The 16,908-nt window shown below is 42.8% G+C and overlaps 1 protein-coding gene across 1 annotated transcript in view; it reads right to left on the bottom strand.

Moving 5' to 3' along the window:
* The window catches only part of lmo1 (LIM domain only 1), a 42,654-nt gene extending 26,516 nt beyond the window's left edge, over nt 1-16,138 (bottom strand). Inside the window, exon 1 of the mRNA XM_083760218.1 lies at nt 15,330-16,138. Coding sequence (XP_083616344.1) covers nt 15,330-15,351 — 22 coding nt within the window. The 5' untranslated portion in view covers nt 15,352-16,138. The remainder of the gene's footprint in view (nt 1-15,329) is intronic.
* Nucleotides 16,139-16,908: the final 770 nt, after the last annotated feature.

Here is a 16,908-nt window from a genome sequence, read left to right as displayed (position 1 = left end):
GTAGACGGCACCCGGGTGAGCAGTATGGGTTAGCGCCCCAGCCTGTGTCCTCTGTGAGGATGAAGTCCAACAACCCTCAATGAGGCCTTTGGGAGGGCCATGCAAGCAGCAAGCGGAACCGCAGCACCATGACCCTGCGGAACCATTGCCCAATGCCCACCACTCCTGAATGAACTGTCTGGTGCTGGGACTCTGGTGCAACGAACAGGTCCTCGCTCTACTCCTGGTGAGAGCAGGAGTGGACCTGGTGAGACGTAGGAGGGGCCCGACCAGGAGACAACCCACAGAGCCTAGTCCCTCCATGTGCCAGAAGTGTACCTCCCAGCCCTGGCAGAGTAGTTCTGGAGTAGTTCCAACGGATTGTGTGCCGCTGGTTTTTCCCTAGTGGGACTGATTGAGGGTATAGCTACTGGGACGTAATTCGGGACTTGATCAACCCCGGCTGGGTCGCCTGAGTGAGGGGTATGATGTTGAGAGGCCCGAAACCCCGTTGACCTCAGGATACATCACTGAGGATACGTCACTCCCATTCACTCCCATTCAGAGTGAATGGGACTGAATGGGAGTGAGGGAGTGAATGGGAGGTACTGTTACTATGGGACTGTCACTCCCATTCAATCCCATAGTATCAGTCCCATAGTAAAGTAATCTCTAAGATACATTGTTTTGGTCTTTGATTTTATCTGAAATCATTCCTACAACTCTACATAGGATCTGAGGGGAAATGACAATATGCAAGGTCAAAGATATATGTCCCTTCTGTGTCATAAATCTCAGCCAATGGATTAATATTGCTTGTGTTTGCTAAAACAGTCAACAATCATGGTAGAAATCATGGTAAAGCACTATTTCGGGTAGCCACCATCTTGTAAATATGCACAATAAGGGTCCAGACACACCCAATAATGAAAATAGGTATTCCATTGAGTCTCTCATGGTCAGAAAACATGAAATAGACACCGAGTTTGCGTTTCTAGCTCATCTGGTTCAGAAGTTAGAGCCAAACCTATTTTCTGGGTGCCAATATTGTGGCGGCCATATTGTGGCGGCCATATTGAAATTCATGGAAACTTTCAATACAAAAAATGTTCATATTTATATCATTGATCAACCTGAGAAGTTTCGTGGATTTTGGTTTTGGTTTAAAATTTTGCCCTATTCACCCCCCATTATAACTAATAGGGGCCAATATTGCGGCGGCCATATTGGACTTCCAGCAAAAAATTGACCGGGTTGTCCATATAGGTTGTGATCCTACGGGGTCATAGATACTATTTCTGGTGGACAACCTTTGAGGTCATGGCAAATGCAGGTCAACCCCCTTTGCCCCCTGGGTATTAACCATTCTCAACCTGGCAACCCTATCCCTGTCATTATAGGCACAAATGAAAATAACAGAGGTCACGCTTATACAAGTATATAAAATAGAGCTTAAGTGGTTAACACTGAGGATGAATCCCTTTACCATTAACTACCATCGACTGGCCTAGAATTGAGTACTGATGTCACTTGCTTTTCCTTTTTGATCGTTGTTTGTCCCTTCTAACTCGTATGATCAAGTTGGTGTACTGGCACCATGGTCTGGCCGTGGTACGGCTAGGAGCCTGGTGAGAAGCGGCCATCTTAGCACGTGGATTGGGAATGGGAGATCGGCAGGCAGGCAGGCATTCAGCAAGCCTGTGTGGGCCTCATGTCTGGGGTCCATATAATTACTACTCTAAGCTGTAATAATAATAAAACAGTGGTAGCCACCACCACCATGACACTGAGTGGGACACTCAGTAGAAATTACATGCAACATTGCCAGCCAACTGCATTCGACTGAAACAATCGCACTAATAATAATTATTACTATCATCTCTTCAGTTACTGTGCTCCCGCAACATCAACCAAACATTAATGAGACAGGATGGATCTACAGTATGACGTGATTCATCGCAAAATGCATTTGCATAAGAACATGAATTATGAGTTTAGAATTCATAATTAGAAATAATATTATATTATATTATTTGTGAAATCTAGCGTTAATGTAACTCCGAAGAGAGTACAAACCATTTGTACCAAGTAATTCAGCTTCAAAGTTACAATAACACTGAGGATTGCACTGTATATTTTTAGGTGATGATGAGAAAACAAATCTGTTCAAGCCAGGTTACAGTAAACAGAAGTAAGCAACAGAAGAACACTGTGGTGGTGTGTACCTAACTCTGCCGCTTAGAAGTTACAAGAGCTGTTGTAAGACTGCACTATTTTGCCTTTCAGCCTCTGTTTAAATGCTGTGGCCATGGCAATCCCAAACAGAATTTGTCCCAGGACTGAGGTGTCTGCTGCTAAGGTTAATAGGGATCTCAGGCAGATGTCCCACCATTGTCTGTGTGAATCAGCCCCTCTCATTCAGCTCCCGTCATTACTGTAATTGAGCCCGCAGACACGTCTCTCTATTGCCAAGACAAAAAAATACAAGACATCTGGTAATAATCTCAGCTGGAACGCGCACAGCAGCTGAAAGCAGACCCAACGAGTGTATTCAAAGTGATAAGCACAATCAAGACGACTGAAGCACTGTGTGATTCATGGTTACATCCTACGTGGGAGCATATCACATGGGCAAACCGTAAAGATATTTACGCATGTGTATGCACACACACACACACACACGCACACACACGCGCGCGCGCGCGCGCACACACACACACACACACACACACACAGACTTTGTAGTTCCTCACAGGGGAGTGAGTTGATATATTACATTTCATGTAATGTTTTTCTTCACATGAGCCTTCTATGGCACTGTACTGTACACTGTGCCACATTTCCAGATGGTTGTATATGAATGCTGGGGTCTGTGAGAGAGAGGTGCTTTCTGACGTTGTTTGCATGCTATGATTATGACATAATTAACACCCGCCGTAAGTGGCAGAGAGGGGGGATAGTACACAGTAAAATTCTCACTGTTACCTTATTCATTTGGAACTCAAGAAGTGTACAAATGTACAGTTGTATGCTCCCTTAATTTACCTTAAATGAGTTAAATGAACACTGAGGATTTTAGGTTGGTGCAGATGAAGAAGGGACTGTTCATTAACAAGATGCACTCTCTCAAACTTTGCAGCTTGCTGTTGGCTAATAAGCCCAGGTGAAAGGTAGCCCAGTCGTCTCTTTACAGTGACCCTGGCACTGCCCGGGATAAGGGAGGGTTTTGTCTTCTGGAATAATTGCTCTTTTCACATGTTACAAGTGTCCTGACCCCCGCGGTCGCCAGCCACTTTCCCCACCATAATTACTCCTGATCCGCTCCAAATGAGCCAGCCGCATTAAGGCTGCAATAACACTGGCCCAGCTTCAAGCGCGGCACGGGGAGTCTCAGCAGAACGGCCTGGAACAGGGCTGCCTTTTCTCCCAACCCACGGTCATTTCCATCACGTCAGAGGTGCATTTCTTACACTTGAAGTCAGCAGCGGCCCTGGGCCCTTTTCTGAGGAGGCAAAGAGGCTTTACAGAAGGCATTGTTAGCTCCTGGTGCTCACTGCTCACTGCGGTTTGGCTGCAGACGCCATCCCAATTAACGGATAACTTCATTAGGGTGTTCCTTCCACATTTTCCAGACCCTATTATTTTTAATTTATTCACATGGGGTTAATTAAAAGAAATGTATCACAGAGATATGCAACAGCTTTCTAATTAAATGCATTACTGCTTATTTTGAGACACGAAACTGGCATAGTTTCAAAATGACTACAGAAGACGACTTGTTCCAACACTTGGTTGCTCGCTCACAACCATGGTGGGACTCAAGCTGTAGAAGGTGAGCTGTCAACAGCAGAGAGAGAGAGAGAGAGAGAGAATGAGGGAAAGGAAGAAGACATTGGATGGATATGATAAATGAGGAGGGGGAGAATAATAACTAAGAAAATAACAACATCCCTGGTTTCTAATATTCATTCTACAGGATTAGCGATAAGTCCCCGAAGGAACCTGAAGAGGGAAATGCAAGGAGGGAACCGTGTGCCAACATCGAAAGAATAAAAGCAGCTTCTGCATTGCATCCAAGCAGTCAGCTGTGGGCCTCCTGCGGCGCCTTGTCTGTAGTGCTGAGGGGCTATTATTTGTTGGAATCTTTTTCACCACACCACACTTTTTCACCACACACAGACACACACACACACACACACACACACACACACACACACACACACACACACACACACAAACCCCACGTCTCTGATTGCAAGCTGTTGATAACCTTGAAGATGAATGCATCTTCATAGGTACATCATGTGAATTCAATTGCAATTTCAATGCAATCAAGCTTTCGATAAAGGGGACAATCTTGCAGTATCTATCCAGTATCCACCAATGTCAGGATTCCCGGTAAAAAAAGTTAATAAATTGAACCAATGGCTCCGTCATACCAACACAGAATGATGCACACACTTTCTCTTAGCATGCATTAAAATGCATTTGGTGAGGAATAAATGTGGCCCCCCTTCAACAATTACTGCACACTTATTTAAAAGGATAGGCCAGCAGACAGGTGTACCATTCAGGGCCCTCAGTGTGTTGGAACTGGAGGGGAGGAAGGAGCACTATGTGCGCCCGTTTAATCTTGAATGATGCAAATTCCCCACAGGGGGGCAGTTAGTTGGCCGTACAAGCCTCCAATGTCATTCAAGCCTCTACTCCCACTCTCCTTATGGGGTAGATAATGAGTGTGGTTGGATACAGAGATAGAAAAAAGCTTCAGTGAACTGTGGATGTGATGTTGCATGGGGTGTTAATCCTAGGTGGTCTACCATTGACTGCAATTGACCGGGTTCACCTGCTGTGGCCTAGTAGTTCACATGGAAGGAATTGGACTGAACCACACTTGCCATGGTGAACAGTTGGCATCAGCTGATGATCGCTAATTTTATTTTTGTTTAGTTTTGACCAAATACTTATTTAATACCTGCGAACCGCAGTTGTGCCGGTGTCCAGCACCAAACTAGCAGAAGTTAAATAACCTCACATCTTATCAAAGACTAGAATTAGCCACTCAAGATCTCACTTACAGTATGTTACCGTATTCACTTGAATATGCCCCTATTCTGGGGGTGAACTTTCAGTCAAAACTCTGATCTTTCTACAAGCTTAAAATATGTCGAACTAGAAAAAGTGCCCTTCTGGGCACAGGTCTCCACCAGGTTATCCACAGATCCGTGCAGTTAGAGGTAAAAACACTTTTCGGCCAGTTATAGCGCCACCTTGAGGCTGAGTTGAAATTGTTCATGTGGCATTTTGTCCTCGGCCTAGTGGGAATGTGGGTGCACAATTTCACGGAAATCACGCGTTGTGTTCATGATTTGCAGCATTTTGTTTGAAACTGAGCACTCCTGTGAACTTTGGAAGCCAATCTTAACCAATCAGGATGGAGTGTGAGAAATCTGAAAGACCGGTTTGGTTGAATGGCTCTAGAGAGACTGTGTACCAATTTGCGTGATGTTTGGACAAAATCTGTAGGTGTGCTGTGCAAAAACCTGTTTTGCACAAAGCGGCCTCCTGGTGGCGCTATAACAGGCCGTTCTGGAAAGTTTGGGGCAGAGGTTCATCGTTGGCATCCAGGGAGTGTGTGTGCAAAATTTGGCATCGACCGGGTTAACGGTGGCTGAGATTAGCTGCTCACGGACGGACACACACACACACACACGGACGGACGGACGGACGGAGTGCAAAACATACTCTCTCCCCATGCCTTCGGCCTGGTGGAGACAACTATGATGCATTATGGGGGGAGACAGACATTTGGTGTAGAGGGAAATGGGAGGGGGCCTAGTTTAGACCCGTCTGGAATTCCGATCTACAAAGTAATTAGGGTTTAAGTGGTTTTAAGAGAAGGCTTTTCTTGTTTACCAACAAACTCGTTTTAATGCTGTATAAAGGTCCACTGCCTCCATATTAAATTGAAATCTTCGTCAAAAGGTAATACAAAAATAACATTCAAAATACTGTACTTGAGTAGTATGTCTGTAGTGGTTATATTGTCTCACTTTGTTTGACATATAGCTTGTTGGATGAGTGCAACATTATTCCACAGAAGAGCTTTACAGTGGCCTATTGTAATTCCCCTAGTTTGTCAGTAGGCATCACGTATCACCCAATGGAGCTTTAATTGGCCCACAGACGGTACTGTTTGTCTTCTCTGTGTTTTATGTTATTTGAACATCTCTAAAGACTTTGGTACAACTCTGTTGTTTTTCAAGCCTGTGGCCGGTCGAGCTCTAGCGCCACGGGGAAAAGAAATACTAATAATGACAAATAATGAAAACCAAAATAATAATAATTTGGGTGTAACGTAGAGTAGAAACCTGTGGCCTTTTATAATGATGTTACCATAGGTGTGCGTCGCTGTTTGATGATGTTTTGTAGAGTGGTCCTAAGGGCAAAAAAGGTGTCTGAAATGTGCCTGAATAATGCGTTCTTTATTAACTGCACAATATGTCTAGCCTAGAACCTTGGCAGAGTACTTATGAATAGTCTATGGAAGTGTGGAGACAAGTGGAGTATTGGTAAGCTCAACCCCAGCATGCAACCAGACACCACGTCAACCCTATTCTGATTCTGGTAGTGGTATGTTTCAGTAAATTAGTGACATATTTTGTAAGTAGCCTAATGTTTCTTATGCATCAGTAATGATTTCTTTACAACATTTATTCTGGTCCATAACAGACATTGGCCCGGTTTCCCAAAGGACACGTATGGTGTTGCACATGCTCAGTTGCCCTCTAGGCCGCACATGAAGCCTGTGTGTGGCCTAATTGGCTGCATGGCAGCCAATGAAACACAATGTCCTTTTTTGGGAAACACAGCCATACCTGTACTTATTGCGCACGTACTGTAAGGCCTCCTGCATGAATACACAAACCTGTTTCCCTAAAGCCTCTTTAGCCGACACACACCTGTCGACATGTGGCAGTATTAAAACCATTCGCAGAGAAGTTTGTGGTGCGAGTGGTGACTTTCTTCATCTCATTTAAATATATATATAAAAAAACTGAAATTAAGGCCTATTCGGCAGGCTTGTTGCGCAGTGGTATGCCCATAACTGTATATGGACATCTGGTTGCCCCTGTCATTGAAGACATACAGACAGACGGGTATTGCATAACTGGGTGGGGATGCATACCAAACTTGCCTCGTTCCCGTTCATAAAAAGTATGAACTCTCAGTATTGTACAGCAGTGATGTAAATAGGTTTTCAATGTAATGGGTCCCGAGACCCAGGGGTTGTCTTTTAGATGGGTCCCAGCCAGGGACATGTTATGAGTCCTACAGTAGTTCAACAACGTTAGAGTACAGTACTGATTACAGTATTGCATCCCAGGACCGCTGGAAGGTGTCATGATTGCGTCCTTTCTCAATTTAGTGAGTGTAAGGATGCAGGATGCAGGCTATTTGCATCACTGGTACAGTATGGTGCTTTAGGTGAAAGCATCACAATAAAAGGCCTATTCTGGACAACCCCGCAGCTCGGCAGGCTAACATGCATATTTTGTGACAGGTGTCAAAAGCTGTCTTTCCTCTTGACCTTTGTTGCATGTCATTCTTCTCTTGTCTGTTCACTCTAAAGATATACCTATATAACAGTGAAAAGTCATTAACATTCTAAAAGTGCCTTCCCCAGAAAGAAAGAAGATGCTGTACAAAGACTCTAAAGGCCCCATTTACACTGGCAGACAAATCTAGCCTGAATCAGATCTATGCCACATTGAGATTGAAATCCGATTGGTTTAAATGAGTCCAACACCTCACAGGATTAATTTAACTTTTTCTCTGCCATCTACGTTTATAATCGTAGCTAAAGCTAAAGGTACTAAAGGTGATAAGTTACTACGTACATGTTCGTAGACAACCGTATACTCCATATATGAAAGCGGCGACCGTCAATTTACCTTTTAGCATTGCTCCGGTTACTATGGAGAGCCTCCGTCCTCACCAGCTATGGGATTTTTAAATCTGGATTTTTAAATCCATTTTTAAATCCAGCTCCATTGAGCCTCCATTGAGCTTTTCTTTTATTCTCCATTGTTCTGTAAAGCACTTTGAGCTGCATTTCATGTCATGAAAGGTGCTATACAAATAAAGTTTTATTATTATTATTATTATTATAACAGGATTTTCAAAGCACTATATCTCTAAAGCTTCCATGGTGAGCCGACGCGCATCCCGGCGATTGTAAATCATTTGTGAGTTTGTATCGCATCGCTGAGCACATGTAACTGGTTGTAATGATAGCTAAGGGGTATGAGCTGCGGCTAACGATGACTGTGCTCACAACAACAGCCCCCACCTCACTGAATAACCCGGAAATGAAACAAGGAGCGTAGAGTGAGAGCAGACGCGTGGCATACGTTACGTGTGCTTATGCTACCACATAGCGGCAGTAATAAAGTTAAACAAATCAGATTCCAATCTGGATGTGGCTGCCAGTGTAAATGGGGCCTTACAGAGCATTTTTATCATGCCAGAGAAGTGAGGGCAGTGAAGAGACAGTATGTAAACGGGTGAATAATCAAGGTTTAACGAAGAGAATATTTGTTTAACCCATTCAGGCCTAAGGCCGATTCTAAAAACGCCTCTAAATCCTGACCTAAGGTTTCTGAAAAACTTCAAATATTGATATAGCAGAATATTTTTTTTTACATTTTTGAATACTGTACATACTGTACAGAACCCAAATATGGGTGCCCGGCCTGAGGGGGTAAGATACAAATAGGGGTTCCCGCCCAGAATGGGGAGACCAATATGAATAGTTATTTCTATCAGCCAACATAATGTATCCATGGGTAATTAGTTCAGGATGTGTATGTGAGACCAACTCTACCTGGGGCTGACATTGTTACATCTGTCTAACAACATACACATACAGTAGTGTTACGCAGTTAAGTGCTTAACACTAACACTAAGTGATTTTTTTTCTTTTTTGTTAAAAGGTCAAAGCACTATGATAGTAATTATTGCTATATAGAATGTTGTATGTTTCAGTAACATGAGTCTGCCTGTCTCTCCAGCTCTTTGATAAACATAAAATACATTTTCAGGTAGGTGGCACATTTTCAACCAATCAGGAGAGAGTACCGTTTATCAGCTTCATTTTTATAGTGTTCCAGTTCCAATGCTGAGTGCTCATTTCTTTGTGTCATCACTTCCAGTTCCACTTGATTAATCTGTGGCCATCCTGAGTTCTCTATTCTGACTCTAACTTTCTGTTTAACTCTTTTTTTTTGCGAAGTACGGATATATTCGTACCCCCCAGCTATGGGACGTGATCTTCTAGGTATCTTGGCAACACTGAATGTGCTGTGCCATTGCTTGTGACATGAGCCAATGGCTGCAGCTCTGAGTTTTCCAGACCCCAGGTTCACATCTCATTGGTCACACTCACAGACAGTGTTGCCATGCCGTGTCATTATAAGCGACGTTGGGCTTGTTTTTCTGTAAAGTTGCTTGTTGCAGGTTGGGATTTTTTGGGGCTTGTTTTTAAAAGTGTAGTTTATTTGGGTTTAGCCTTGTTTCTAAAGTGTAGTTGCTTATTTGGGCTTGTTTCTAAAGTGTAGTTGCTTATTGGGCTTGTTTCTAAAGTGTAGTTGCTTATTGGGCTTGTTTCTAAAGTGTAGTTGCTTATTAAAATACGGAACAACGTGCCGTATGAGTTAATTACGGGACTCGTGACAGGCTACAGACAAGTTGAGAGTTGGGACATAGCCGATAGCGCCGCTCCTCCTCCAGTGTCGTTGTTTACAAAATAAATAAATAAGTATATTTTTATTATTGGGCTTTGATGCAAATTCTAAACATATGGATGCAGCTGCAGAAGTTGTGTTGCTTAAAGGAATGCATAGTTGCGTTCTCTGTCGTTGCCGTTCTCCTCAACTGCTGCGTTTCGATTTATCGATTTGCCAAATATGAGTCGTTTGACATCCCTAATTCATACCGCCCGTATACTCCAAATATTAAGTGGTTGAGCCCCTAAGCAGCTTTTTACATTGGTCTGGTTGCTATGCAGTTGTGTAATGGTGATTTTCTTTTTCAGTACCACGGCACGTCTCACACACGCACGCGCCTACATGTGTGCATGCACACAGAGCAGCTGATAGCCTATAAGCCTATATTGTTAAGTGTATGAGAGTTTTAAACACACGAACACAATAGTATAAATAATCTGATAAACTTTACTGTGCTGCAGTAGCAAAACTAAAAAGTTAATTTGCTTTGTACGAATCTCTTCTTTGAGGCATTCCTATGTTGCGTGCAGAACACCACAGAAGCAGCTAGTAGACTACTGGAGCCATACTGCTAGCTGTGTTGCTTACCGTGTGTATGGGAACCTGCGCTTAGGTATACAGTTAGTACTGTTGTTATGCAAAGTATTTGATTTGGGCACGGTACTGACACGGTGCGAAGATAGGGTGGAGGGCATCGCCAGCCAGTAAACCTAGACCACTGGGTACTTGGTGCGTCTTGGAAAGTCTGGTGACGCGAGGTTAGGTGCGTCTTCTCTTAAATCTAAGGGGACACGTTCTAGCGTGCATGCGCGTGCACAGTTCCGTTCCGTTCCGCACGTGTATGCCACAATTGTTTTGGTACCATGGTGTGGTACTGCGTTCTACGACCATGACACCACTGTTTCTATGCAACGCGTCCGTCACAACCAGCTATGGGATCTTTACAACTCCATAACTCCTTGGTGATTGTCAGCCATCCAAAGTTCGGATGTCATTTGTGACTTTGTCTCGCATCGCTCCCGACATGTAAACGTTTCTGGCGATGGGTAAACAGTGTGTGCTAATGATAGCCAATCCTTAGAGTGAGAGTGGGCTACAGCGGGGATGAAAATGATCCTCTTAAAGTGAACGCAGACACTGGCACAGGTTAACTACACTAATGCTACCACCTAGCGGCACAGAAAGAATGAATAAAGGGCTGGAGATTCATTGTGACTTCTACAAACTTACTGAAAAAACACTAGCAATGAGTACGGAATCGTAATATAGAGCTATTTAACACTTATTTTAACCACAGAAACCCTACCTTTAAGCCATATACACGTGTCATTGTATGACAAATGGCAAACATGGATCATCTACAACCTCACATGTTGCATTGCAACTCACGCACTTGTAGATCTGCTATTTTAACTATTGAAAATAGAGACACCAGGTTTAAAGTGGTGAAATTGAACTCTGTATAGGGTCCCTTTGGTTGTATTTGCAACATCTGTATTACATGCAGACCGTCTGCATTTGTCTTAGTCTTAGTACTGAAGGTGAGAGATATGGTTTCTCCAAAGTGGTTTAAAAAGTGGTCTAAAATGACAGTTCATCTCACCGTGTAAGCATATCTGTGGATTTTGTAAAAGGTTTTATGTGTAACATTTCAAATGAGGAGTGCGGTGTACTATGACCTTGTGGCTCGGAGTTTCTCATTTATAAGTCTGAACACACACACACACACACACACACACACACACACACACACACACACACACACACACACACACACACACACCACACACCACACCACATTCAAACTCCAGAGAGATTATGGAGTACAATCTAATGACAGACGTCCATTTCCTTTGATGCATTCAGCAAAGTAGATCTTGTGAGAAACTGTGAGATAGTGCGCTGAGCATGTGTCCTCCAGCTATAATAAAAAGGGATGCTCTTACAGCTCAAGAGTACATAATTGAGTTTGTGTGGCACCCTGATGAGTGCAGCCATTTACACGAGAGGCAGGTGGGCACACTTGCTAACGTGTCTTTCAAGTCTCCGTGCCGTCCTTTTAAATTCCAATAAGATGATGGAAGATGATATACATCTCCCACACAGACGGATGTAAAACGATCATGAATGATAGAAATCTAGAGGTTTGGCAAAGGGAGAAAGAATTGGGTCTGGTGAGAACTCTGCTTTTACTAGATCAGTGACAGATCAAACTGAATTAAGCGCTCACTGATCAAAGTTGCAAAAATGATTTGGCTTTTTGTACATCTTTATTTTTTGTAACAGTCCATGAGAACAGATTTAGTGCAATGCCATTTGTGTTCATATTAATGTTATTATTATGTATGTACTTGTACTATACTGTATGTAATGTCAATGTTATTTATTCATGTTAATGAAGATAACACAGTGTCTATGCAGTAGTTACTGTTACTGCAGTTGCTAAAAGCATAGCAACAAGCTTTGTTAAAGACAACACACTATTGTAAACATTATGCAGGATGAAGATTCATAATAACTAGTACTGACTTAAGAAATATAAAACACTGCAATACGTTTGCAATATTGTTTAGGGCCTAGGGCACAAGAAACAGATGTAATTTCAATATTTGAAATGGGGAACTTTAATTTTGAGTAAGAGAAAACCAATAAGCTGAGAAAATAGCAAACACAAGCGAGCAAATTACATTCCTGTGGAAAAGTGAAAAGACTTAAGGAATGTATAAAAGTAATCTCCAACTGGAAATTAGAAATCAACCCTCAGAAAATGAATAACAGAAAAGAAATATTACTGTCCACTTTCTAAATCAATATAACATCGCTACAAGACAGTATTACCATGGTAACTGGTAAAGAATGAAGCAGTTCTTATTATTTCAAAATAAAAATCAGAGCCTGAAGCCCAAGTTTTATTACACCAGCCGACAGATCACCGGTCGGTATTCATTTGAAACATTGCTTTTCAATCACATGGCTTATGAATGTACATATTTCATTGGACAGGGTGCTTGCGGGGTTATAAATTAAAAAGTAAAGGTAGACACAAATTTATCATCAGCTATGAGGACTGGAGGCTTCCTTATCCACCAGGTTGCACAGTTGTTCAAATAATAAGCCAAAGACACATCTATATCCATTTACAGGGGATCTGATAATTGCCTACTGTATGCATTCATGGATAGATATGTAAACTAAATAACCACATAATTTCATTGCGTGGTGATTAGTTTATAATGCACATAACTTATAGCATATGTCCAGAAGTGTTGGTCAACTGAATGGGCTATCCATATTCAGGATTAGATTAGACACAGAATTCAACGCATTCTCATGGCGCAGCAAATGTAAGCTACACTGTATTTAGCATGTAAATTAGACGCAAATACATTGTGCCTTCAGAGTTTCACCTTTAAAGAGGGAGGGAGTGTAACGGATTCTATAATGATGAACGGAGACATGTTCTTGTTCAGAAAATGATTACGTTTCCGAGTGTTTAAAGCCAGAAAGAGTGGGAATTGCTTCGTATCATTATTGATTTTCTTGAAGGAATTTTCATGATGGGGCAGAAAGGTTATTTTCTGGGTACTTTTTTATCCCCAAGATTGCTGTGAACTTTCCTCAGAGAGCTGTCTGTCAAATAGCCACTGTGTATTGTCCCCTTACTCAAGTACAGGTTCGAAAACATGGTTCAAAACCACCAACACTTACACTGCATTGTATTATTTTCATTTCAATGTAAATTTTTAATATTAACAGTGAACCCCCCACTACTCTCAATCACAGACAGACAGACACACACACACACACACACACACACACACACACACACACACACACACACACACACACACACACACAGTGTGGCTAAAGACAAGAAAGTTGAACTGACAAGCCTATAAATTCAGAGCTAATAAACACTAAGAGCCACGGCAATGAAAGAGCCCATATCCAAGCAACTCCCTCTACATCCTGGCCAAAATACCAGAGATGTTGGTCGGCTCCAGCAAGCAAAGGGTGAAGCTTTTAGGCAATGAGCAGCAGGTGATCTCAGCTTTTCTGCAAGTCCTAATGCTCCTAAAAGCCACTCTCCCTGGTTCTGTAATTGGGCATCAGTAGTTAATGTAGTATTGACTGCATTACATGCTCCCGTGCATCCTTTCCCACTAATGCCATTTGCATCACCTTGTACATTTACCATATTGCTTAGCCAATAACTGTTAAAAGCAATCTGAATCATGAATCATATGGGGAACTTTTAGTAAGACAGACATCCAAAGGAGACAATTTACAGTTGAGTTAATTTGGGTACATTAGCAGCACAACATGGATTCAGCCAGACAGACCAATTTATGTTTCTGCGGCAATCCCTTTATTGGTTTTTAGAGGGGTAAGTGAAAGGATGCTCTTCTAAGAGATATGAAATATCCATTTTCCAACATAAATAATGGGTTGCAAATGCATCCATTATACTTTGGGGGGGGGGGGGGGGGGGGGGAAGCCCCGGCTAAAACCAAATATGCAACAGCTAACGTACATCCTTTGAAAGATGACAAGAAATTACTATTAAGGTTAGTGGAGGCTTTTCAGAGCTAATGCTACCAAGAGAGCTGTATTGTCAGCATAACAAGCCCCAACATGCACTCACTAAAAGCGGTATAGAAAAGTACACTTTTCGTATAGCCTGCTAATGGTAGTGTACAGTCTTTTAACATTTCCATGTTTTATTCAGAAACTATTCATATGCTCTGCCATTTAAACCTACAGTAGCCTATGTGATGAACAGACTGACATCTGAACATCAGTTCCATCCAAAATGGGACGTCATTAGAGGCGACTTTGATTTAAATTGAGATTAATTAGATTGCCTTACCCATTAACCTAAATACATTAAAATAGATAGGCCTAAGTAATGCAAGTGGGCCTATTTGGATGGAAACTGCTGCACGTTCCGCGGTGCTATCCATAATTTGCAATCAAGTTAAAAGCACTCGGCTGTCATCTCCCATCCCGTGGAGATGTCAAAGGCTGCTCGGTAACTTCAGAGACGCAAAAAGCACTTAGAGGGAAAGGGAAAGAGCACCGTGGCTGAGCAGCGGCCAGACAAGGATGTTGAACTCTAGAGTTATATTGTGAATTACTAAATACTAAATTAGCATCCATTCCATACGTTAACTGCTGTAAAAAGAAATGCTGTATGGTCAAAAAGACAAAGCCACGTTGAGTGATTTGTCACGGCAGGGCTCTTCGTAAAGCCAAAGCGCACCTCGAAAACTTTGGGGTGCACAGTGCAGTGAAGATGTCCAGGGTTCTTCACGCAAAAGGCTGCAGCAGCCCATATAGGCTATAGCCCTAATAATGGTCATGACTCATGAGGTTGAAAGCCCCTCATCATCATCACTGTAGTCTATGAGGATGCGCATACTGTCTGTCGGAGTGTCGGTTAAGCGGAATGGGAGATGTGAAATGCAGAATGTCCACTGTCCATGATGTTGTAGGTTGTTACACGCCGTAGCTATATGTTGTGTATAGCTCCATCATCATCATCGCTGAGCTTCTACTCACCCTCTTCCTTGTCCAACACCATGGTCCGGAGGAACGAGGAGTCCGACCCCGGGCGATCCGTTCTCGGCTCCAGCAGATCGACACCACTCGGTCTGCTCACAAATGGCTTTGAAACGCGCGGTTCGCCGGAGCTGGTGCGGTTCGCTAAACCGAAACCCTCGAAAGATGAAATCTGAACGTTATTCTATTGACGATAATTCATCAGCGAACGACCAAGTTATTCGGTGTGAAATTCCCCTATCCGGTCTAAACTACAGCACAAATGAATACAGCAGGGAAAACAACTGCTGGATCTTCATAAATTCCACATGCGAGAGGGAGAAAATACAAATGAAAAGCGATATAAAGCTAGTGTAGCCTATCTAACTGTGCACACGAGCGGATCAAAAGCTCAGACTGAACGACGGCGCTCTCTTCGCTGTAATATTCTCCCCTCGTTTTCATTTGCTCCGAAACGGCAACTATATTCAACAAATCCAATTGCAAATCTGACAACTGCTAAAAGCATACTCACACCGCCTCTCTCCCCCAATTTATGTGCCCGTGCTCGCTTCTGCTACTGAATAAATGCGCGCAGTTCCCAGAGACCCTCGGATTCCCCTGTTAATTAAATCAATTCATTATGCTCAGATCTGATTAGCAGCCCTTCCCCCCTCTTTGAATCAATTATTCAATACACAAACATAATTGCTTGTGCCAGAGGTGTCTAAGTATTAGCTTATTTAACTCCAAGGACACTAATTACCCCTAGGGCAAGGGAACTTTTCTCATTAATTCTGACAAAACAAAAGCACAGCTAAGGGAAAGTGTGCGTGCGCGTGTGTCTGTGTGGTGCGCGCTCTGCGTGGACGTCTTCTGCCTGCCTTGTCTGAGTGTGCCTGTGTATGGATGGATGTGATGATGGAGAGAGCGCACATTCGCACGTGCACGTGCTTTGCGCGCGTAGGCTATGTCAGGGTGAATGAGGCTGAGTCTGAGGCTAATATTTGCTGTCTCCATGCTGCTGTTCTTATATAGGCTACACATAAATGTACTTGTTTTCCCCCCTTTCACTTGTTTGCAGAATTTAATAGAAATAGCATCTAATTGTAGCCTATTTATCACAGAACTCGGTGGTAATTAGGGTGTCCAGGCCCACTTATCATACATAGCCTACTGTAGATAAACAGTCGTTTTAAAAGCGACAGCACAACAGATGGAGTGCGTTTTTGATTAGTGGGTAGATAGAGGGTTCTGTTTCAAATCTGGTAATATAATTGTTGCTTGTTATTGCCAAGATGAAAGTGTTGCTGTTTCATGGCGAGGCCTTAAATAGCACCACTTTCACTTGCCCTGCGGAGACTGTTAACCAATTAAGGGTGAGATCCAACAAAGATTAGCCATTTAGGAAAGAGGAGTAGAGTATGCTACAATAATGCTGGTTCTCAGCAGCCAGCAGCAGGCTGTATGTGTGGTGTGGTGTGAGCTTGTCTCAGTCTGTCCTTGCCTTCTGTTACACTTTGCAGTAGACAGTTATTACAGTGCCATCTTGGCACACCATCCTTCAGCTACTTACTAATCAAATAACAATGTACTGTAA

The sequence above is a fragment of the Protomyctophum parallelum genome (genome assembly GCF_964188405.1).
Source record: "Protomyctophum parallelum genome assembly, chromosome: 2".
NCBI classification, from domain to species: domain Eukaryota; kingdom Metazoa; phylum Chordata; class Actinopteri; order Myctophiformes; family Myctophidae; genus Protomyctophum; species Protomyctophum parallelum.
The sequence above is the reverse complement of the archived record's forward strand: the minus strand, read 5'-3'. Positions and strand labels throughout refer to the sequence as shown.